The sequence below is a fragment of the Pristiophorus japonicus genome, chromosome 11 (genome assembly GCF_044704955.1).
Source record: "Pristiophorus japonicus isolate sPriJap1 chromosome 11, sPriJap1.hap1, whole genome shotgun sequence".
Taxonomy (NCBI): Eukaryota; Metazoa; Chordata; class Chondrichthyes; family Pristiophoridae; genus Pristiophorus; species Pristiophorus japonicus.
Window position 1 is genome coordinate 219,520,154 of NC_091987.1, and position 24,373 is coordinate 219,544,526.

Sequence of the window (24,373 nt, forward strand, 5' to 3'; positions counted from 1 at the left end):
TGTCATCCGCAAATTTGGAGATACTACATTTAATCCCCTCATCTAAATCATTAATGTACAGTGTAAACAGCTGGGGCCCCAGCACAGAACCTTGCGGTACCCCACTAGTCACTGCCTGCCATTCTGAAAAGTACCCATTTACTCCTACTCTTTGCTTCCTGTCTGACAACCAGTTCTCAATCCATGTCAGTACACTACCCCCAATTCCATGTGCTCTAACTTTGCACATCAATCTCTTGTGTGGGACCTTGTCAAACGCCTTCTGAAAGTCCAAATATACCACATCAACTGGTTCTCCCTTGTCCACTCTACTGGAAACATCCTCAAAAAATTCCAGAAGATTTGTCAAGCATGATTTCCCTTTCACAAATCCATGCTGACTTGGACCTATCATGTCACCTCTTTCCAAATGCACTGCTATGACATCCTTAATAATTGATTCCATCATTTTACCCACTACCGATGTCAGGCTGACCGGTCTTTAATTCCCTGTTTTCTCTCTCCCTCCTTTTTTAAAAAGTGGGGTTACATTGGCTACGCTCCACTCTATAGGAACTGATCCAGAGTCAATGGAATGTTGGAAAATGACTGTCAATGCATCCACTATTTCCAAGGCCACCTCCTTAAGTACTCTGGGATGCAGTCCATCAGGCCCTGGGGATTTATCGGCTTTCAATCCCATCAATTTCCCCAACACAATTTCCCGGCGAATAAGGATTTCCCTCAGTTCCTGCTCCTTACTAGACCCCCCGACCCCTTTTATAACCGGAAGGTTGTTTGTGTCCTCCTTCGTGAATACCGAACGAAAGTACTTGTTCAATTGGTCCGCCATTTCTTTGTTCCCCATTATGATTTCCCCTGATTCTGACTGCAGGGGACCTACGTTTGTCTTTACTAACCTTTTTCTCTTTACATATCTATAGAAACTTTTGCAATCCGTCTTAATGTTCCCTGCAAGCTTCTTCTCATACTCCATTTTCCCTGCCCTAATCAAACCCTTTGTCCTCCTCTGCTGAGTTCTAAATTTCTCCCAGTCCCCAGGTTCGCTGCTATTTCTGGCCAATTTGTATGCCACTTCCTTGGCTTTAATACTATCCCTGATTTCCCTTGATAGCCACGGTTGAGCCACCTTCCCTTTTTTATTTTTATGCCAGACAGGAATGTACAATTGTTGTAGTTCATCCATGCGGTCTCTAAATGTCTGCCATTGCCCATCCACAGTCAACCCCTTAAGTATCATTCGCCAATTCATCCCAGCCAATTCACGCCTCATACCTTCAAAGTTAGCCTTCTTTAAGTTCTGGACCATGGTCTCTGAATTAACTGTTTCATTCTCCATCCCAATGCAGAATTCCACCATATTATGGTCACTCTTCCCCAAGGGGCCTCGCACAACGAGATTGCTAATTAATCCTCTCTCATTACACAACACCCAGTCTAATATGGCCTCCCCCCTAGTTGGTTCCTCGACATATTGGTCTAAAAAACAATCCCTTATGCACTCCAGGAAATCCTCCTCCACCGTATTGCTTCCAGTTTGGTTAGCCCAATGTATGTGCATATTAAAGTCACCCATTATAACTGCTGCACCTTTATTGCACGCACCCCTAATTTCCTGTTTGATGCCCTCCCCAACATCACTACTACTGTTTGGAGGTCTGTACACAACTCCCACTAATGTTTTTTGCCCTTTGGTGTTCTGCAGCTCTACCCATATAGATTCCACATCATCCAAGGTAATGTCCTTCCTAACTATTGCCTTAATCTCCTCCTTAACCAGCAATGCAACCCCACCTCCTTTTCCTTTTTATTCTATCCTTCCTGAATGTTGAATACCCCTGGATGTTGAGTTCCCAGCCCTGATCATCCTGGAGCCACGTCTCCGTAATCCCAATCACATCATATTTGTTAACATCTATTTGCACAGTTAATTCATCCACCTTATTACAGATACTCCTTGCATTAAGACACAAAGCCTTTAGGCTTGTTTTTTTAACACCCTCTGTCCTTTTAGAATTTTGCTGTACAATGGCCCTTTTTGTTCTTTACCTTGGGTTTCTCTGCCCTCCACTTTTCCTCATCTCCTTTCTGTCTTTTGCTTTTGCCTCCTTTTTGTTTCCCTCTATCTCCCTGCATTGGTTCCCATCCCCCTGCCATATTAGTTTAACTCCTCCCCAACAGCACTAGCAAACACTCCGCCGAGGACATTGTATACAGTTCCACAGTGCACAGTGCTGGGGTATGGTATACAGTTCCACAGTGCACAGTGCTGGGGTATGGTATACAGTTCTACAGTGCACAATGCTGGGGTATGGTATACAGTTCCACAGTGCACAGTGCTGGGGTATGGTATACAGTTCTACAGTGCACAGTGCTGGGGTATGGTATACAGTTCCACAGTGCACAGTGCTGGGGTATGGTATACAGTTCTACAGTGCACAGTGCTGGGGTATGGTATACAGTTCCACAGTGCACAGTGCTGGGGTATGGTATACAGTTCCACAGTGCACAGTGCTGGGGTATGGTATACAGTTCCACAGTGCACAGTGCTGGGGTATGGTATACAGTTCCACAGTGCACAGTGCTGGGGTATGGTATACAGTTCTACAGTTCTACAGTGCACAGTGCTGGGGTATGGTATACAGTTCCACAGTGCACAGTGCTGGGGTATGGTATACAGTTCTACAGTTCTACAGTGCACAGTGCTGGGGTATGGTATACAGTTCTACAGTGCACAGTGCTGGGGTACAGGGTACAGTTCCACAGTGCTGGGGTACGGGGTACAGTTACTGTTGCTGTACAGTGCACAGTGCTAGGGTACGGGTATAGTTCCATCATCATCATAGGCAGTCCCTCGGAATCGAGGAGGACTTGCTTCCACTCCCTAAGTGAGTTCTTTGATGGCTGAACAGTCCGATACATAGAAACATAGAAAATAGGTGCAGGAGTAGGCCATTCGGCCCTTCGAGCCTGCACCACCATTCAATGAGTTCATGGCTGAACATGCAACTTCAGTACCCCATTCCTGCTTTCTCGCCATACCCCTTGATCCCCCTAGTAGTAAGGACTACATCTAACTCCTTTTTGAATATATTTAATGAATTGGCCTCAACAACTTTCTGTGGTAGAGAATTCCACAGGTTCACCACTCTCTGGGTGAAGAAGTTTCTCCTCATCTCGGTCCTAAATTGCTTACCCCTTAACCTTAGACTGTGACCCCTGGTTCTGGACTTCCCCAACATCGGGAACATTCTTCCTGCATCTAACCTGTCTAAACCCGTCAGAATTTTAAATGTTTCTATGAGGTCCCCTCTCATTCTTCTGAACTCCAGTGAATACAAGCCCAGTTGATCTAGTCTTTCTTGATATGTCAGTCCCGCCATCCCGGGAATCAGTCTGGTGAACCTTCGCTGCATTCCCTCAATAGCAAGAATGTCCTTCCTCAAGTTAGGAGACCAAAACTGTACACAATACTCCAGGTTGGCCTCACCAAAGCCCTGTACAACTGTAGCAACACCTCCCTGCCCCTGTACTCAAATCCCCTCGCTATGAAGGCCAACATGCCATTTGCTTTCTTAATCGCCTGCTGTACCTGCATGCCAACCTTCAATGACTGATGTACCATGACACCCAGGTCTCGTTGCACCTCCCCTTTTCCTAATCTGTCACCATTCAGATAATAGTCTGTCTCTCTGTTTTTACCACCAAAGTGGATAACATCACATTTATCCACATTATACTTCATCTGCCATGTATTTGCCCACTCACCTAACCTATTCAAGTCACTCTGCAGCCTCATAGCATCCTCCTCGCAGCTCACATTGCCACCCAACTTAGTGTCATCCGCAAATTTGGAGATACTGCATTTAATTCCCTCGTCTAAATCATTAATGGACAGTGTAAACAGCTGGGGCCCCAGCACAGAACCTTGCGGTACCGCACTAGTCACTGCCTGCCATTCTGAAAAGTCCCCATTTGCTCCTACTCTTTGCTTCCTGTCTGACAACCAGTTCTCAATCCATGTCAGCACACTACCCCTAATCCCATGTGCTTTAACTTTGCACATTAATCTCTTGTGTGGGACCTTGTCGAAAGCCTTCTGAAAGTCCAAATATACCACATCAACTGGTTCTCCCTTGTCCACTCTACTGGAAACATCCTCAAAAAATTCCAGAAGATTTGTCAAGCATGATTTCCCTTTCACAAATCCATGCTGACTTGGACCTATCATGTCACCTCTTTCCAAATGCGCTGCTATGACATCCTTAATAATTGATTCCATCATTTTACCCACTACCGATGTCAGGCTGACCGGTCTATAATTCCCTGTTTTCTCTCTCCCTCCTTTTTTAAAAAGTGGGGTTACATTGGCTACCCTCCACTCCATAGGAACTGATCCAGAGTCTATGGAATGTTGGAAAATGACTGTCAATGCATCCGCTATTTCCAAGGCCACCTCCTTAAGTACTCTGGGATGCAGTCCATCAGGCCTTGGGGATTTATCGGCCTTCAATCCCATCAATTTCCCCAACACAATTTCCCGACTAATAAGGATTTCCCTTAGTTCCTCTTCCTTACTAGACCCTCTGACCCCTTTTATATCTGGAAGATACGGGAGCCACAGACCCTGTTACAGGTGGGACAGACATTCGTGGGGCTGGTTTGCCGCGCACTCCTTCCGCTGCCTGCGCCTGGCCTCTTCATGCTCCTTGAGTTGAGACTCAGAGAGCTCAGCGCCCTCCCGGATTCACTTTCTCCACCTCGGGCGGTCTGCGGCCAAGGTCTCCTAGGTGTCAGTGGTGATGTCGCACTTTACCAAGGAGACGTTATGTTTCCGCTGTCCTCCTTTGGCTCATTTACCATGAAGGAGCTCCGTATAAAGCATTTGTTTAGGGAGTCTCGTATCTGGCATGCGTACTATGTGGCCTGCCCAGCGAAGCTGATCGAGTGTGGTCAGTGCTCAATACTGGGGATGTTGGCCTGGTCGAGGACCCTGATGTTGGTGCGCCTGTCCTCCCAGGAGATTTGCAGGATCTTGCGGAGACATCGTTGGTGATATATCTCCAGCGACTTGAGGTGCCTTCTGTACATGGTCCATGCCTCAGACCCATAGAGGAGGGTGGGTATTACTACAGCCCTGTTGACCATGAGTTTGGTGGTAGATTTGAGGACCTGGTCTTCAAACACACTTTTCCGCAGGCGGCCGAGGGTTGCACTGGCGCACTGGAGGTGATGCAGAATCTGTGCATCAATGTCTGCCTTTGTTGATAAGAGGCTCCCGAGGTATGGGAAATGGTGCACGTTGTCGAGGGCCATGCCGTGGATCTTGATGACTGGGAGGCAGTGCTGTGCGGCGAGGACAGGCTGGTGGAGGACCTTTGTCTTACGGATGTTTAGCGTAAGGCCCATGCTTTCATATGCCTCAGTGAATACATTGACTATATCCTGGAGTTCAGTCTCTGAATGTGCACACATGCAAGCATCGCCCGCATACTGCAGCTCAACGACAGAGGTTGGAGTGATCCTGGACCTGGCCTGGAGTTGGCGAAGGTTAAACAGCTTCCCACTGGTTCTGTAGTTTAGTTCCACTCCAGCGGGGAGCTTGTGTATTGTGAGGTGGAGCATGGCGGTGAGGAAGATTGAGAAGAGGGTTGGAGCGATGACGCAACCCTGTTTGACCCCGGTCCGGACGTGGATTGGGTCTGTAATGGATCCGTTGGTAAGGATCACGGCCTGCATGTCATCGTGAAGCAGGTGAAGGATGTTGACAAACTTTAGGGGCATCTGAAACGGAGGAGGACACTCCATAGGCCCTCATGGTTGACAGTGTCAAAGGCCTTTGTAAGATCGAAAAAGGCCATGTATAAGGGCTGGCGCTGCTCCCTGCATTTTTCCTGTGACTGTTGCGCTGCAAAGATCATGTCCGTTGTGTCCCGTAGGGGATGAAATCCGCATTGTGATTCCGGGAGGAGCTCCTCGGCCACAAGGAGAAGCCGATTGAGGAGAACTCGAGCGACCACTTTCCCAGGGGCTGAAAGCAGGGAGAATCCCCTGTAGTTGCCGCAGTCGGACTTGTCCCCTTTTTAAAATTGGTCACAATCACTACATCTCTGAGATCTCCCGGCATGCTCTCCTCCCTCCAGATGAGAGAGATGAGATCATGTATCCGCGCCAACAGCACCTCTCCACCATACTTTAGCGCCTCAGCAGGGATTCCATCAGCACCCGTAGCCTGGTTATTCTTAAGCTGTTTTATGGCTTTGCCAACCTCGTGCAACGTTGGGGTTTCACTGAGGTGGTGGCGGATGGCATGCTACGGGATGGAATCAAGAACACTTGCGTCAAAGGCAGAGTCTCGATTGAGGTGATCTTCAAAGTTCTCCTTCCATCAGGACCTGACAGCCTCGGTGTCCTTGATGAGTGTTTCCCCATTCTTGACCAGGAGTGGGGTGGGGCCTTGGGAGTTTGGACCGTAGGTGGCCTTGACTGCAGCGAAGAATCCTCGCATATCATGGCTGTCGGCCAGTTGTTGTATCTCCTGTGCTTTCTCCATCCACCAGCTGTTCTTTAGGTCCCGGGTTTTTTGTTGGACCTGAGCCTTGAGCCGTCTGTAATGTTGTTTTGCGGTTCCCGTTTGGGTTGTTGCTTGAGGCTCAGAAATGCTCTGCGCTTGCGATCTATTAGTTCTTCAATCTCCTGATCATTTTCATCAAACAAGACCTGATGTTTTCTGGTTGAGTGACCAAGTTTCTCTTCACAGGCACTGGTTATAGAGGCCTGGAGGACAGACCAAGTGCTGTGAGCATTCAGCATCTCAGGGTCATCAAGGCATGCCAGATTGTCTGTGAGGCGCTGGCTGTATAGGGCTCTCTTAGCTGGGTCTCTAAGTGCCCCGGCATTAACTTTTTTGCGGCACTGCTTCTGCTGTCCCCTCAGCTTTGGGGCAATGTTAATATTGATGATGGATCGGATTAGGCGATGGTCCATCCAGCAGTCGTCAGCTCCTGTCATGGCGCGGGTGATGCGCACACCCTTGCGATCCCTGGCTCGGACGACGACATAGTCAAGCAGGTGTCAGTGTTTGGAGCGAGGGTGTTGCCACGATGCCTTGTATTTGTCCCTCTGGCGGAACAGCGTGTTGGTGATGAGACATTTTGTCAGGAGTAGGGTACCACTGGAGCTGGCTTTCCCTACCCCCTCTCTGCCAATCATGCCTCCCCAGAGGGCTGTGTCTTTGCCGACTCTGGCATTAAAATCACCCAGGAGGATCAATTTGTCGCCCGTGGGGATGCGGGACAAGGATGTCTCGAGGTTGGAATAAAAACCCTCTTTCGCCTTATCCGTTGCATCGAGTGTGGGGGCGAATGCACTGATGACTGCGGCACATTGGTTCCGTGATAGGGTGATACGCAGAGTCATGAGGCGTTCGTTAACCCCACAGGGGGGGTCTTTGAGGCGGTCGACCAGCTCATTCTTGACGGCAAAGCCGACTCCATGAAGGGCGGCATTCTGCCTCTGGTTTCCCTTTCCAGAAGGTGGTGTACCCTCCACCGTGTTCCTTCAGCTGGCCTTCCCCTGCCCACCGGGTCTCGCTTAGAGCGGCGATGTCAATGTCAAAACGTCTGAGTTCCCGGGCAACTATGGCGGTGCGGAGATCCGGCCTGTTGCTGTTGGGATTGTCCACGAGGGTCCTGATGTTCCAGGTCCCGAACTTCATACTGACGGAGTGGAAGGTGCCTGTGTGTGAGTTCTTTTAATGTGGGGTGGCCACTGCATACCGGCAACCACACGGGCTTAGCTGAGCAAGGTCTTGGTCCAGTGGCAAGGGGGCCCAAGACAACTGGAGACCAGGCACAGCTCGATAAACCTCATTGCCTACGGCGCCGGGTAGTGCCATTGATGGTAGATGGCCCAAGGCTAGGTTGGGGGCTGGCATTAGGAATGTAGCTTCCAAAGTTATTTTAAAAGATTAAAAATTGATAAAGGTTTCCAATTTATTTCAAAAATTTCTAAGATATGTTAAAACGTTTTAAGAAGTTTCTAAGAATTGTTAAAAATCTAAGATGTAAGTCAATATTAGATTATAAAAGTTGACCCAATTTAAAAAGTTTATAAAAGTTGTTAAAAGTTAAATATGTAAGTTAATAATAGATGTTTAAAAGTATTTTGGTTGAGAATCTAACATGTAAGTTTTAAAAGTTCTCCTAAATTGTTTAATAAGTTTAAAAGTTGGCTAAAAGTTTAAAAATTAATCAAAAGTTGGTTGGGAGTATGAGACGACGCCACGCCTCGGTCCCTCCAGCCGGTTCGGCGTTGGCCTCGGAGTCCCTTCGGCAGGTCGTCCCGGAGTGCCCTCGGCTGGCCAGACGCCCTCCGAATTCGGTACACCTCCCGGTCCGGGTGGCCGTGGACCGAGCGCTTCTCCCTGGCCGGGTGGCTGGCTGGAAGATACTGCGCTGAGCCGAGCCGGAGCCGCTCTTTATGATGTGAGGACGATGCGGAAACATCAGCAGAGACCCTTTGGTCCGCGCCAGTGCAGAGTCCCTTCGGCTGGGGACAGAGTGCAAGTTGGGCGAGGCTGGTGTCCTTGGAGCTCCGCTGGGCTGGAGCCCCTGCTCCCTCGTCGCAAAAACCCTCCGCTCGGACTCTGTGTGTTAGATGCCCAGCCGCGGCAGGCCAGCAGCCAGGTCATCGACGCACAGCCCGCCGTCCTCTGTACAGTTCCACAGTGCTGGGGTATGGGGTACAGTTCCACAGTGCTGGGATACGGGGTACAGGGTACAGTTCCACAGTGCTGGGGTACGGGGTACAGTTCCACAGTGCTGGGGTACGGGGTACAGGGTACAGTTCCACAGTGCTGGGGTACGGGGTACAGTTCCACAGTGCTGGGGTACGGGGTACAGGGTACAGTTCCACAGTGCTGGGGTACGGGGTACAGGGTACAGTTTCACAGTGCTGGGGTATAGGGTACAGTTTCACAGTGCTGGGGTATAAGGTACAGTTCCACAGTGCTGGGGTATAGGGTACAGTTCCACAGTGCTGGGATATGGGGTACAGTTCCACAGTGCTGGGGTATAGGGTACAGTTCCACAGTGCTGGGGTACGGGGTACAGTTCCACAGTGCTGGGGTATAAGGTACAGTTCCACAGTGCTGGGGTATAGGGTACAGTTCCACAGTGCTGGGATATGGGGTACAGTTCCACAGTGCTGGGGTATAGGGTACAGTTCCACAGTGCTGGGGTACGGGGTACAGTTCCACAGTGCTGGGGTATGGGGTACAGTTCCACAGTGCTGGGGTACGGGGTACAGTTCCACAGTGCTGGGGTATAGGGTACAGTTACTGTTACTGTACAGTGTGCAGTGCCCTCCAGTGCCTGTTTGAAGTGGCTATTTTCCTCTAAGCGACATTGAGTACTGATGTGCTATTCGATCATGGGTGCAGTACAGTTGAGCGTGATCACCTTCTCCCCTGGCTACAGCTCCTAACCGGACTCGTGGATAGTGATCGGGAGCAGGAACTTTGGCTTTCCCCCTCCTTCACATGCTTGTGGGCACAGTAGACAACCAGTACTGGCCCAAGATGCATTCACACATTGAGTCGATCTTAACCCTACACCCTGAAAAAGTCAACACTTTAGAGTAGGAGATGTTGGGGTAGAAATTACAGTCAGCGCCATTCTTATTTTATTCTTAAGAATGAAAGAAAGAACTTGCATTTATATAGCACCTTTCACAACCTCGGGACTTTCAAAATGCTTTACAGCCAATGAAGTCACAGTAGTCACTGTTGTAATGTAAGAAACACGGCAGCCAATTTGTGCACAGCAAGCTCCCACAAACAGCAATTAGATAATGACCATATAATCTGTTTTACTATTGTTGGGTAAATATTAGCCTGGACTCCGCTGCTCTTCTTTGAGTAGTGCCGTGGGATCTTTTACATCCACCTGAGAGGGCAGACAGGGCCTCGGTTTAACGTCTCATCCGAAAGACGTCAGACGGTGCAGCACTCCCTCAGCATTGCATTGTCTGGAGTCGGACTTGAACCCACAACTTTCTGACTCAGTGGCGAGAGTGCTCCCCATGGAGCCACAGCTGACACCTGTTGTATTATGCTTAATACAGACATACCCACTTACTTCCCATAGAAGTTAACACCTGCACTAATATCGTGCAGAAAGACTTGGCACGAGTGTGTTAAGCAAGAACAGCACTAACTGTAATTTTTGGGCCATTGAGTTAATGCAGATCAATTATTGTGCATGGCATTTTCACCGGTCCCACACTCTAGCAGGAGCCATGGTGAAAGGAAAGTTGGAGAATTGCACGATATTGTAGCTGTGTCTACACTTCATGCTGCCTCCTGCTGCGAGCACAGGACTGGGGAATTCACTCCTACATTTAGCACCTGATGTAGCTGAAGAGTTGCAATGGTAACATTCAGCTCAGTATTATTCCTGGCAATTTTTCAAATTTGCTGTACAACTCTGAAGATCGATTTATTTCACAAATTGATACCAACAGCAACACAGAATTTATTCCTGGCTCCAGATGTCATTCCCCAAACAATTATAAATTTGAAGGGAGCTTGGCTGAGTTGGACATCACTCTCGCCTGTGGATCAGAAGCTTGTGAATTCAAGCTGCAAAGCAGTGCTGAGGGAACTGGATGCGAACCGTTCCAATGTATTGTCTGCAGAAGAGCAGGAATCTCTCCCGGTGCCCCGGCTAACATTCCTCCCTCAAACCAGATGAACTGGTACGTCTCACTGCTGCTCGTGGGATCTTACTGCTCTTACTGTCTTTACTATTTATGATTAACATGGAATGCACGGGGAAATGCAGCACGATTGGAAATTGTTTGATTTCACTTTTCAGAACGTTCCCTCAATGAGACATGAGGGCGACACGAAGGCATCATCAAGAACATTGAGCCACAACCCAGGGCTTGAGCGGGTAAGAGAGCAAAGAATCCCCATCCCGGCTCCGTGTTGAGGTAGCGGATCTTCTCGGAGGGGGGGGGGGTCCTGCTTCGTGCCCCAAGGAGGAGGAACAAAAAATCAGCCGTACTCCAAAGCCCCCCACCCTCCCCAGAAATGCAGCTGTTCAGAGAGTGGCTCAGTGCAATATGGGCTCAAAGGCCTCTCTGAGTGCCACCATGTCATGTGATAAAGCAGCCCCCCCCCAACAGATGGAGGATGCAGGGAGGATAAGGATTTTTACATCTTGTCCCTTTTTGGACTTTCTGAGCTAACCACTTACTGAGGAAAGCTGGCAGGGAGGCATTCTGCCCGTGGGCTTGCAGCAGTGTCTCTATTGACCTGTTTGCTGTGGTGGGGTGCCATGGGGAAGGAGATGCTCCCAGATATCGCCTCCTTCCCCACAGCGAAGTATCTGGGGGAGGTGTTCTCCGCCATAGCACAGACAGGCGGTGGGGGGGAGAATGGTCTCATTGGGAAATCCTCGGCACAGTGCTGATGTGTTTCTTTGGCCACGTGACTTTATCCCGTCTGGTCTGCCTGTAGGAATTTGCAGCGTGCAGTTTCTTCAGGGAAAACAAGTCGTTTGCTTGGAACTTTGTGGACTCGTTCATCTGGGATGTGCTTCAGGAGGAGTTTGTGCCTGATGCCCTGATGGAAGTGCTGTCAGGTGACTACACTAAGGTACTGCGAGCAACACTACTGTTAAAAATGATGCACAACCCAGGTAAAAGGACAATCGCCACCTAATCACTTGTAAAACTTTCATAGAATTTACAGCACAGAAACAGGCCCTCTTGCCCAACACCAGCCTCCTCACACCCCTCTTCATCTCACCCTATCAGCATATTCCTTTCTCCCTCGTGTGTTTATCCAGCTTCCCCTTAAATGCATCGATACTATTCGCCTCAACCACTCCCTGTGGCAGTGACTTCCACATTCCCACCACTCCCTGGGTAAAGAAGTTTCTCCTGCATTCCTTATTGGATTTGTTCGTGACTATCTTATATTTATGGCCCCTAATTGTGGTCTCCCCATTGTATACAGTGCTCCAAGTGTGATACGGAGACCAGGACTGTGCACAATGCTCCACGTGTGATCCGGAGACCAGAGACTCCAAGTGCTGGAGGCCTAGTGGGCAAACGCAGCCAAGTTTGGTACTGAGTCACACATCCGTGTTTGGTGGCTGGTGTGTGTTGAGCGCCTGATCTCAGGCAGTGTGACAGGGCACTAAATTGGCCTCAGGCCCCTGATCCCCATTGCTCTCCCATGCTGAATATTGTGCACATTCAGAAGTCGAATGACGATGGAATTGGGCTCACCCTGCTGCACCCGTTGGCACTTGTTGTCTGGGATTAGAAAGGAAGAGTGGCCATTGGGGTGTGGCACGGGAGATCCACCAGGATCCGTGGAAACAGTCCGTGGCCTCTGCAGAACGTTGCAGGGGAATCATTGTATAAGCTACAGTGTGTGATGAATGCAGACTTATCTCTTTCCCTGTTTGTTGACCATGGTTGTTTAACTAAGTAGAGTCTGTACCTTTATGAGGTATGTACTTGCTTTGTATCATACCAAGTACTAAGGGTGACAACAGCTGAGTCGTCGGCTGCAGCAGCTGCTATATGTCAGAATGTAAGGTGTGTAACGGTTGCAAAAGCTGCTATTTTTAATGAAGTGTAATTTTTTTTCTAGAGCCCTCCTGTATATGCACCGACTATGAAGAATTCCCACATCCAGAGTGAGCTGCAGTAAGTATAATGAAAGAAAGTCTTGCATTTAGCGCCTTTCTTGACCTCACGATATCCCAAAGTGCTTTACAGCCAATTAAATACTTTTGTTGTAATGTAGGAAATGCAGCAGCCAATTGTCGCACATTTACCCACAAACGGCAATGAGATAATGACCAGATAACCTGATTTAGGTGGTGGCATCAGATCTTTTATATCCACCTGAGAGGGCAGCAGGAGGCCTAGGTTTAACACCTTATCTGAAAGACAGCACCTCTGACTGTGCAGTACTCCCTCAGTACTGCACTGCTGTATCAGCCTGGATTATGCCTCAAGAGTGGAACCTGAACCCACAACTTTCTGACTCCGAGATGAGAATTCTACCCACTAAGCCACGGCTGACACCTCAAACTGCCCCACTTCGAATTTGTAAGCACTTGCCAGTGATTCTGGTCGACTCACATTGCAAGGTGTCCATTTCACGTCAAGGCTAACCTTGTGGCATGTAATTCCCGAATAGGGAGCTCGACCTGAATCCAGAGTGAATTGGAGTGAGACTCCATCCTCCAAGGACTCCATTCTCTGGAGCCAGATTGGGCTGTACTTTGGGAGTGGACTGTGTCTACAGAATAGATGTGGCATATGTGAACCCGATGGGTTTTTACCACAATCCGGTAGTTACATGCTTTCCATTACTGATGCAAGCTTTTTATTCCAGATTTATTTAAATTCAGTTAATTAAGTCAATCTGGAATAAAAAGCTAGTGTCAGTAATGGTGACCATGTAACTACTGGATTATCGTTAAATCGGGCTCACTAATATCCTTCAGGGAAGGAAATCTGCTGCCCTTACCCGGTCTGGCCTATAGGTGACTCCAGACACACAGCAATGTGGTTGACTCTGAACTGCCTCTGAAATGGCCCAGTAAGCCACCCAGTTGTAACAAACCGCTACGCAACACAATAATAAGAATAAAACTGAACGGACCACCTGACATCGATCTCAGCACTGGCTGCTAACACGACAAGAGCACACCCTCCAAGTCAAACATCATCCTGACTTGGAAATATATCGGCTGTTCCTTCATCGTCGCTGGGTCACAATCCTGGAACTCCCTCCCTAACAGCACTGTGGGAGCACCTTCACCACACGGACTGCAGCGGTTCAAGAAGGCGGCTCACCACCACCTTCTCAAGGGGCAATTAGGGATGGGCAATAAATGCCGGCCTGGCCAGCGACGTCCACATCCCTTGCACGAATAATTAAAAAAAATATGTGGTGTGGTTGCATTGGTACTGCTGGTAAGAAACGCCTCGATTTTAAAATGCTCATCCTTGTGTCTCAAATCCCTCCATGGCCCTCGCCCCTTCCTATCTCTGTAACCTCCGCCTTATCTCTGTAACTTCCTCCAGCCCTCACTCCTCCCTACCTCTGTGTAGACTTCAAACAGATTCAATTGAGGCCTGTTAGACTTAGTCCAAATGGATAAGCTAGTTGAACAAATAGATTAGGGAAGACCAAGCCACACGAATATGAGCATAGAATTAGGTTAGATGCTGAGAGTCATCGACCTCTGGGACGAGTTGCCAACACATATCTACATAGAGAAGGTAGGTGGGTCATCGGTGGTTGCACACAATTAGCATGGTCTTCAGGAGTCTGCCTGATCACCTTCGGTCGGGGCGGTCAGGGAGGAAGTTTAAAATAATAATTCTTGATTGCTTTGCCTCTCCCAGGAGTTTGTGAGAGTCCGTGGTAAGTGGGTGAAGGGGGAACGGATGGAGGTGCTGGTGTACAGGCCCGATGGAGCAGCTAGTCGCTACCTGTCCATATATTTGTGTGGGAGCAGTGCAGTGAGGCTGCTCGCTGGTGTCCAGGACCTGAGTTATGGGCAAATGTAGAATCTTCAGCTTTTTGGAATGGAAAAGAGGAATATAGGAATTGCTAAACAGAAATAACGCAAGGTCCATCTAGTTCGCCTTCTACTGGGAGTCGCATGATCCAATGACTAATTAATCAATCGATCTCTATCAATGAGTCTACAACAGACCCAGACGGGAGTGCAATCAGTAACCAGTAGGGTGCCGCAGGGATCAGTGCTGGGACCCCAACTATTTACAATCTATATTAACGACTTCGAAGAAGGGACTGAGTGTAATGTAGCCAAGTTTGCTGACGATACAAAGATGGGAGGAAGGACAATGTATGAGGAGGACATAAAGAGGCTGCAGGAGTACATAGACAGGCTAAGTGAGTGGGCAAGAATTTGTCAGATGGAGTATAATGTTAGAAAGTGTGAGGTCATGCACTTTGGCAGAAAAAAATCAAAGAGCAAGTTATTATTTAAATGGAGAAAGATTGCAAAGTGCCACAGTACAGCGGGACCTGGGGGTACTTGTGCATGAAACACAAAAGGATTGTATGCAGGTACAGCAAGTGATCAGTAAGTCCAATGGAATCTTAGCCTTTATTGCAAAGGGGATGGAGTATAAAAGCAGGGAGCTAAATTAAAAAGTAGGACCTCAAAAGTAGTAATCTCGGGATTGCTACCAGTGCCACGTGCTAGTCAGAGTAGGAATCGCAGGATAGCTCAGATGAATACGTGGCTTGAGCAATGGTGCAGCAGGGAGGGATTCAAATTCCTGGGGCATTGGAACCGGTTCTGGGGGAGGTGGGACCAGTACAATCCGGACGGTCTGCACCTGGGCAGAATCGGAACCAATGTCCTCGGGGGAGTGTTTGCTAGTGCTGTTGGGGAGGAGTTAAACTAATATGGCAGGGGGATGGGAACCAATGCAGGGAGATAGAGGGAAACAAAAAGGAGGCAAAAACAAAAGACAGAAAGGAGATGAGGAAAAGTGGAGGGCAGAGAAACCCAAGGCAAAGAACAAAAAGGGCCATTGTACAGCAAAATTCTAAAAGGACAGAGGGTGTTAAAAAAACAAGCCTAAAGGCTTTGTGTCTTAATGCAAGGAGTATCCGCAATAAGGTGGATGAATTAACTGTGCAAATAGATGTTAACAAATATGATGTGATTGGGATTACGGAGACGTGGCTCCAGGATGAGCAGGGCTGGGAACTCAACATCCAGGGGTATTCAACATTCAGGAAGGATAGAATAAAAGGAAAAGGAGGTGGGGTAGCATTGCTGGTTAAGGAGGAGATTAAGGCAATAGTTAGGAAGGACATTAGCTTGGATGATGTGGAATCTATATGGGTAGAGCTGCAGAACACCAAAGGGCAAAAAACGTTAGTGGGAGTTGTGTACAGACCTCCAAACAGTAGTAGTGATGTTGGGGAGGGCATCAAACAGGAAATTAGGGGTGCGTGCAATAAAGGTGCAGCAGTTATAATGGGTGACTTTAATATGCACATAGATTGGGCTAACCAAACTGGAAGCAATACGGTGGAGGAGGATTTTCTGGAGTGCATAAGGGATGGTTTTTTAGACCAATATGTCGAGGAACCAACTAGGGGGGAGGCCATCTTAGACTGGGTGTTATGTAATGAGAAAGGATTAATTAGCAATCTCGTTGTGCGAGGCCCCTTGGGGAAGAGTGACCATAATATGGTGGAATTCTGCATTAGGATGGAGAATGAAACAGTTAATTCAGAGACCATGGTCCAGAACTTAAAGAAGGCTAACTTTGAAGGTATGAGGCGTGAATTGGCTGAGATGGATTGGCGAATGATACTTAAGGGGTTGACTGTGGATGGGCAATGGCAGACATTTAGAGACCGCATGGATGAACTACAACAATTGTACATTCCTGTCTGGCATAGAAATAAAAAAGGGAAGGTGGCTCAACCGTGGCTATCAAGGGAAATCAGGGATAGTATTAAAGCCAAGGAAGTGGCATACAAATTGGCCAGAAATAGCAGCGAACCTGGGGACTGGGAGAAATTTAGAACTCAGCAGAGGAGGACAAAGGGTTTGATTAGGGCAGGGAAAATGGAGTATGAGAAGAAGCTTGCAGGGAACATTAAGACGGATTGCAAAAGTTTCTATAGATATGTAAAGAGAAAAAGGTTAGTAAAGACAAACGTAGGTCCCCTGCAGTCAGAATCAGGGGAAGTCATAACGGGGAACAAAGAAATGGCGGACCAATTGAACAAGTACTTTGGTTCGGTATTCACGAAGGAGGACACGAACAACCTTCCGGTTATAAAAGGGGTCGGGGGGTCTAGTAAGGAGGAGGAACTGAGGGAAATCCTTATTAGCCGGGAAATTGTGTTGGGGAAATTGATGGGATTGAAGGCCGATAAATCCCCAGGGCCTGATGGACTGCATCCCAGAGTACTTAAGGAGGTGGCCTTGGAAATAGTGGATGCGTTGACAGTCATTTTCCAACATTCCATTGACTCTGGATCAGTTCCTATGGAGTGGAGGGTAGCCAATGTAACCCCACTTTTTAAAAAAGGAGGGAGAGAGAAAACAGGGAATTGTAGACCGGTCAGCCTGACATCGGTTGTGGGTAAAATGATGGAATCAATTATTAAGGATGTCATAGCAGTGCATTTGGAAAGAGGTGACATGATAGGTCCAAGTCAGCATGGATTTGTGAAAGGGAAATCATGCTTGACAAATCTTCTGGAATTTTTTGAGGATGTTTCCAGTAGAGTGGATAAGGGAGAACCAGTTGATGTGGTATATTTGGACTTTCAGAAGGCGTTCGACAAGGTCCCACACAAGAGATTGATGTGCAAAGTTAGAGCACATGGGATTGGGGGTAGTGTACTGACATGGATTGAGAACTGGTTGTCAGACAGGAAGCAAAGAGTAGGAGTAAATGGGTACTTTTCAGAATGGCAGGCAGTGACTAGTGGGGTACCGCAAGGTTCTGTGCTGGGGCCCCAGCTGTTTACACTGTACATTAATGATTTAGATGAGGGGATTAAATGTAGTATCTCCAAATTTGCGGATGGCACTAAGTTGGGTGGCACTGTGAGCTGCGAGGAGGATGCTGTGAGGCTGCAGAGCGACTTGGATAGGTTAGGTGAGTGGGCAAATGCATGGCAGATGAAGTATAATGTGGATAAATGTGAGGTTATCCACTTTGGTGGTAAAAACAGAGAGACAGACTATTATCTGAATGGTGACAGATTAGGAAAAGGGGAGGTGCAAAGAGACCTGGGTGTCATGGTACATCAGTCATTGAAGGTTGGCATGCAGGTGCAGCAGGCGGTTAAGAAAGCAAATGGCATGTTGGCCTTCATAGCAAGGGGATTTGAGTACAGGGGCAGGGAGGTGTTGCTACAGTTTTACAGGGCATTGGTGAGGCCACACCTGGAGTATTGTGTACAGTTTTGGTCTCCTAACCTGAGGAAGGACATTCTTGCTATTGAGGGAGTGCAGCGAAGGTTCACCAGACTGATTCCCGGGATGGCGGGACTGACCTATCAAGAAAGACTGGATCAACTGGGCTTGTATTCACTGGAGTTCAGAAGAATGAGAGGGGACTTCATAGAAACATTTAAAATTCTGACGGGGTTCGACAGGTTAGATGCAGGAAGAATGTTCCCAATGTTGGGGAAGTCCAGAACCAGGGGTCACAGTCTAAGGATAAGGGGTAAGCCATTTAGGACCGAGATGCGGAGGAACTTCTTCACCCAGAGAGTGGTGAACCTGTGGAATTCTCTACCACAGAAAGTTGTTGAGGCCAATTCACTAAATATATTCAAAAAGGAGTTAGATGAGGTCCTTACTGCTAGGGGGATCAAGGGGTATGGCGAGAAAGCAGGAATGGGGTACTGAAGTTGAATGTTCAGCCATGAACTCATTGAATGGCGGTGCAGGCTAGAAGGGCCGAATGGCCTACTCCTGCACCTATTTTCTATGTTTCTATGTTACAGCTGAACAGGGTATTGGTGAGGCCACACCTGGAGTACTGCGTGTAATTTTGGTTTCCATATTTACGAAAGGATATACTTGCTGTGGAGGCAGTTCAGAGAAGGTTCACTAGATTCCGGAGATGAGGGGGTTGACTTATGAGGAAAGGTTGAGTAGGTTGGGCCTCTACTCATTGGAATTCAGAAGAATGAGAGGTGATCTTATAGAAACGTATAAGATTATGAGGGGGCTTGACAAGGTGGATGCAGAGAGGATGTTTCCACTGATAGGGGAGACTAGAACTAGAGGACATGATCTTGGAATAAGGGGCCGCCCATTTAAAACAGAGATGAGGAGAAATTTCTTCTCTGAGGGTTGTGAATCTGTGGAACTCTTTGCCTCAGAGAGCTGTGGAAGCCGGGACATTGAATAAATTTAAGACAGAGATAGACAGTTTCTTAAACAATAAGGGGTTATGGGGAGCGGGCAGGGAAGTGGATCTGAGTCCATGATCAGATCAGCCATGATCTTATTGAATGGCGGAGCCTTCTCCTACTCCTATTTCTTTATGTTCTTATGGGAGGCGAGGAAATCTCCAGTGGTGGCGAGCTTTGGGAACCATTGACACAAACTGTTTCCAGTTCTGACGAAGGGTCATTGACCTGAAACGATAACTCTGTTTCTCGCTCCACAGATGCTGCCTGACCCGCTGAGTTTTCCAACATTTTCTGTTTCTAGCCCAAAGTCACCTGTTCCTCCCAAGCACGCTACACTCTCTACGCGTCAGGTCTCTGAGTCTCCAATTACTCAAATACTGGATCCCAAAATGTTATTTTCTGAATGAAATCAATGTAATTTGTATTTGAATGAATCAATACTAACTGCTTCCACCGTCTCCCGAGAGAGCTTGTTCCATTGATTGGCCACTCGTTCACAGAAATATGTTTCCACAAATTAGTTTTAAATTTAGCCCCCTTTATGCGCAGGCCGTGCCCTCTGGTTGTACTGTTGTGGAGAGGCTGAAGAGGCTGGTCTTGGCCGACACATGGAATGGACTCTCAGAAAATGTAGCAGAATCATGCTGCACTGAGGGGGATTGTGGGATCTCAGGGGATAGACGACAAACCAGAGGGTCTTTATCGTCTGTCATTGTTCATATGTTGGTATGATCTCTCTGGATGGATGATCCCTCACACGGCCATTAGTCCATATTACCTTGTGATGTGTGATTAGCCGGTAGAATCTCAGCAGCTGCCGCTTGTATTTTTCAGACAGAAGGCAAAACTGGGTGTATTGAAGCAGCGACCGGCTGTGTCAGTGTTGGATACACTCCTGGAGGAGATTGTCAGCGACTTGACCTTGGGATTGATCAGAAGCGTAGTGGAGAAGCTTGTCGACAATCACCTGACCACCGCAGCCATCAGCGAATGTCTGAGGGAATTAATGGCAGAGACGATCGAGCCAATGGTGCCACAGCTTGTGGGTATCACTGAGTAACCTTGTTACAGAGAGAAGTATCATCTTTCCTGTTATAGTGAAGTTCGTCTTGTAATGAAATGTTGATTTGTCGAATAGCCCTTAATAATAACGCTGTATATAAGAGCCATTGACCGGTGAGCAACACGTTGAAAGAGTGAGCTTGGCCTCGCTCTTACTTGCTGTAGCACCTTACTGTCACAGTAGTACCTGGGAGACATTGGACACTGAGCTGTGTGCAAGTTCAGTGCGGATGTTAAGCTGTGGTAGATATAGCAACAAACTTTCAGCTTTATTCCAGGGTCAGCTTCAATGAGACATTAAACCGTGGCTCGTGAGTCTGTTCAAAGAAAGAACTTGCATTTATATAGCGCCTTTCACAACCTCAGGATGTTCCAAAACCCTTTATAGCCAATGAACTACTTTTGAAGTGTAATCACTGTTGTAATGTGGGGAAATACAGCAGCCAAGTTGCGCACAGCAAGGTCCCACAAATAATGAGACAGTGATGTTGGTTGAGAGAGAAATATTGACCAGAGTTCCCCTGCTCTTTTTTGACAAATGCCATAAGATTTTCAAGACCTTAGTTTAACATCTCATCCAAAAGATGGCACCACCGACAATGCAGCACTCATAGAATCATTAAAGCACAGAGGAGGCCCACCTAGCCCACTCCCTGAACACTGCATCATAATGTCAGCCTGGAACATGTGCTCAAATCTCCTGAGTGGAGCGTGAATCAATAATGCCTGATTCACCGGTGAGAGTGCTACCAAGGCTGATACTTAAACATCTCCTGGCACTGTTTGAAGAGGAGGAGGAGTTCTCCTTTGTCAACATTCTTCCCTTAAACAACACGAGAGAAAGAGTCTAATTGGCCATTCATTTCAGTGCTGCCTGTGAGATGTTGCTGAGTGTAGCTACAGAACAACAGTCGCTGCACTTCACGGTAACTCATTGTATTTGAAACTCTTTGAAACATTTCTGAGTAGCCTGATAAATAAAAGGCTTTCTTTAGCCTGACTCCATGCATGCTGTGTATATCTGCTCTGAGTTGCTCCCAAGACTTGCTAACTGCGTATGTTTTCAATCCCACAGGTGACAGAGGCAGTAAGTGAGATGATGTTGGAGGGGATCCTGCAGGAAGAAATCCTGCTAGACGTACTAGATGAAGAAATGAGGAATGTTGTAACATTATTGCTGAATCAATATGACACTGAAATATATGAAGAGCAGCAGGAGGAGGTAAGGGTGGGGGGGGTATCCTTTTGATAGCAGTGATTGTGGTCTGTTGCATACATCTAAAAGTATGTTTTTAAAAAGTTAGCCAATGTACAGCTGCCCTGACTGTGGGTACGAGGACAGTCCAGTGTAGCACTGGACCATACAGTTCAAGTAAGCAGTCCAGCAGTTTGGGCAGGAAAATGTGGAAGGGAAGGGAAAATCCATCAACTTTGGAATCACTATCCAGTGGTCCCTGCTGGCAACGATGTGCTCGTGTGGTCATCAGGGCAAGTTTGTGCTTGACTGTGGCTCTTCCATAGTCAAAAATAGCTGTCTGGTAATTCCTGTCAAGGCTCACACATGAAGAGTGTGAGCTACCGAGGCGGGGGGGTGGGGGGTGGGGGGAGGAGGAGGGGGGAGGGGGGGGTGCCAAAGATGGGCAGAGGTTACGCTCTGAAATTGTTGAACTCGATGTTGAGTCCAAGAGGCTGTAAAGTGCCTAAACGAAAGATGAGGTGCTGTTCCTCGAGCTTGCGTTGAGCATCATTGGAAGACCGAGGAGACCGAGGTCAGAGTGGGAGTGGAGCAGGGAATTAAAGTGACAGGCGACCGGAAGCTCAGGGTCACACTTACGGACTGAACGGAGGTGCTCCGCAAAGCGGTCGCCCAATCTACGCTTGGTTTCCCCAATGTAGAGGGGACCACATCGGGAGCAGTGAATACAGTATACTACATTGAAAGAAGTGCAAGTAAATCGCTGTTTCACCTGGAAGGAGTATTTGGGGCCCTGGATAGTGGGAAGGGAGGGGGTAAAAGGGCAGGTGTTGTATCTCCTGTGCTTACACGGGAAGGTGCCTTGGGAAGGGGAGAGGGTGCTAAGGGGTGATTGAGGAATGGACCAGAGTGCCGTGGAGGGAGCGGTCCCTTCGGAACGCTGAGAGGGGAGGGGAGGGGAAGATGTGACTGCTGGTGGGATCACGCTGGAGGTGGTGGAAATGGCAGAGGGTGATCCGTTGAACGTGGAGACTGGTGGGGTGAAATGTGAGGACAAGGGGAACCCTGTCATGGTTCTGAGAGGGAGGGGAAGGGGTGAGAGTAGAGATGCGTGAAATGGAACAGTCACGGTCGAGGGTCATGTTAACCATGGCGGAGGGGTTACCGACCCGCCTGCCACTGGAAGCTGCTTCTCCTCCTTTACCCAATCAAACCATTCATGAACACCTCGATCAAATCTCCTTCTTAACCTTCTCTGCTCTAAGGAGAACCCCAGCTTCTCCAGTCTCTCCGCATCACTGAAGTCCCTCATCCCTGGTACCGTTCAATTAAATCCCCTCCGTCCCTTCTCCAAGGCCTTGACATCCTTCCTAAAGTGGTCTGAACAGCCTGCTCCTGTTTCTATATTCTCCCCCCCACTTGGTGCTCCTTTGGCCCCCTTTATAAGGAGATTGAAAGATGCAGCAATTACTTTAGAAGCATGCAGGGGTCCAGGCCAAGATCCAGTTGGGCCCCACCCAATGTTCCCGTTAAGCTGCACAGCAGTTTGGAACTCTCACATAGCTAGCATTCCGGCTTTTAAATAGAAAACAAACGATTATGCGCGGCTATTTGAGTGGGCCGTGCGGCCCGTTAAAGGGGCCACACCCCCCAAAAAATTAACGGGAACATTGACACCACCTCCATGGGCCTATTTCCGGTGACATGCGTACAACTGGTTTAATTGGTAGATAACACTTAAACTCTGTTGGGTAGAGCCTGAGGCAGCGATAAAGGTGTTGGCATTGAGTAGGAATTGGCTTCAGCTGGGGAGGGGGCAACTCTATAAAGATGATGGAGTCTGTAAAATTGGGAGATGAGTGCTGGGGACATCGAGGTACATCAGTGGATCACAGTGATGTAATAAGTCAAGGATATTCAGAGCCTTTAATTAACATATATCTTGGTGCAGGTCAGGACGTATGCCGGCAGGAGACTGATCGACATGTTCCTCCTGGACAATCTGTTGAAGATTATTGGGAGCCGGGGGAGAGCATTCTCTGAAAAAGCTGAGCTGGACAGGCTATTAGACAGTGAGTTGTTTACTCTGCACATCTCCACTCAGTCTCACCCAGGGGGAGACTCTACTCCCCACACATCTACACTGAGTCTCACCCAGGGGGAGACTCTACTCCCCACACATCTACACTCAGTCTCACCCGGGGGAGACTCTACTCCCCACACATCTACACTCAGTCTCACCCGGGGGAGACTCTACTCCCCACACATCTACACTCAGTATCGCCCAGGGGGAGACTCTACTCCCCACACATCTACACTCAGTCTCACCCAGGGGGAGATTCTACTCCCCACACATCTACACTCGGTCTCACCCAGGGGACACACTACTCCCTGCACATCTACATTCAGTCTCACCCAGGGGGCACTGTACTCCCTGCACATCTACACTCAGTCTCACCCAGGGGGCACTGTACTCCCCGCACATCTACACTCGGTCTCACCCAGGGGACACACTACTCCCTGCACATCTACACTCAGTCTCACCCAGGGGGCACTGTACTCCCCGCACATCTACACTCAGTCTCACCCAGGGGGCACTGTACTCCCTGCACATCTATACTCAGTCTCACCCAGGGGGCACTGTACTCCCTGCACATCTATACTCAGTCTCACCCAGGGGGCACTGTACTCCCCGCACATCTACACTCGGTCTCACCCAGGGGACACACTACTCCCTGCACATCTATACTCAGTCTCACCCAGGGGGCACTGTACTCCCCGCACATCTATACTCAGTCTCACCCAGGGGGCGACTGAACAATATGTCCGGGCTCCCGGCTGATCCACCAGCAGTGCACTGACCACAGACTGATCAGATGTGGGCACGCTCCTGAGATTACCCCACAAACCAGTTTCATTGGAACATCTGGGCAGAGGTCAAAGGTTTCCCAATAAAGAAGGAAAATCTGTGAACTCATGAAACACCTCCTTATGATTTTTATAGAAGCGAATTACTGAGCAACCTTTGCAGAATCCCAAGAAGAGGTTTGAGACCCAAATCTCCCAGTTAGAGAATGCTGTGTGGAAAGGAAAGAATTTTCTGAACAAAACAGGGGAAATTTCTGTTTACAAGTACCGCATGT

General features: G+C 48.3%; 1 protein-coding gene across 18 annotated transcripts in view; it reads left to right on the forward strand.

Annotated features, from left to right (window-relative positions):
- The window catches only part of LOC139276493 (uncharacterized), a 97,394-nt gene that overhangs the window by 14,988 nt on the left and 58,033 nt on the right, over window positions 1-24,373 (forward strand). For all 18 annotated transcript variants that reach the window (XM_070894588.1, XM_070894587.1, XM_070894591.1 and 15 more), the window contains 6 exons: window positions 10,878-10,955; window positions 11,525-11,662; window positions 12,671-12,726; window positions 19,808-20,015; window positions 21,111-21,257; window positions 23,182-23,302. In XM_070894588.1, the coding sequence (XP_070750689.1) occupies window positions 10,878-10,955; window positions 11,525-11,662; window positions 12,671-12,726; window positions 19,808-20,015; window positions 21,111-21,257; window positions 23,182-23,302 (748 nt within the window). The remainder of the gene's footprint in view (window positions 1-10,877; window positions 10,956-11,524; window positions 11,663-12,670; window positions 12,727-19,807; window positions 20,016-21,110; window positions 21,258-23,181; window positions 23,303-24,373) is intronic.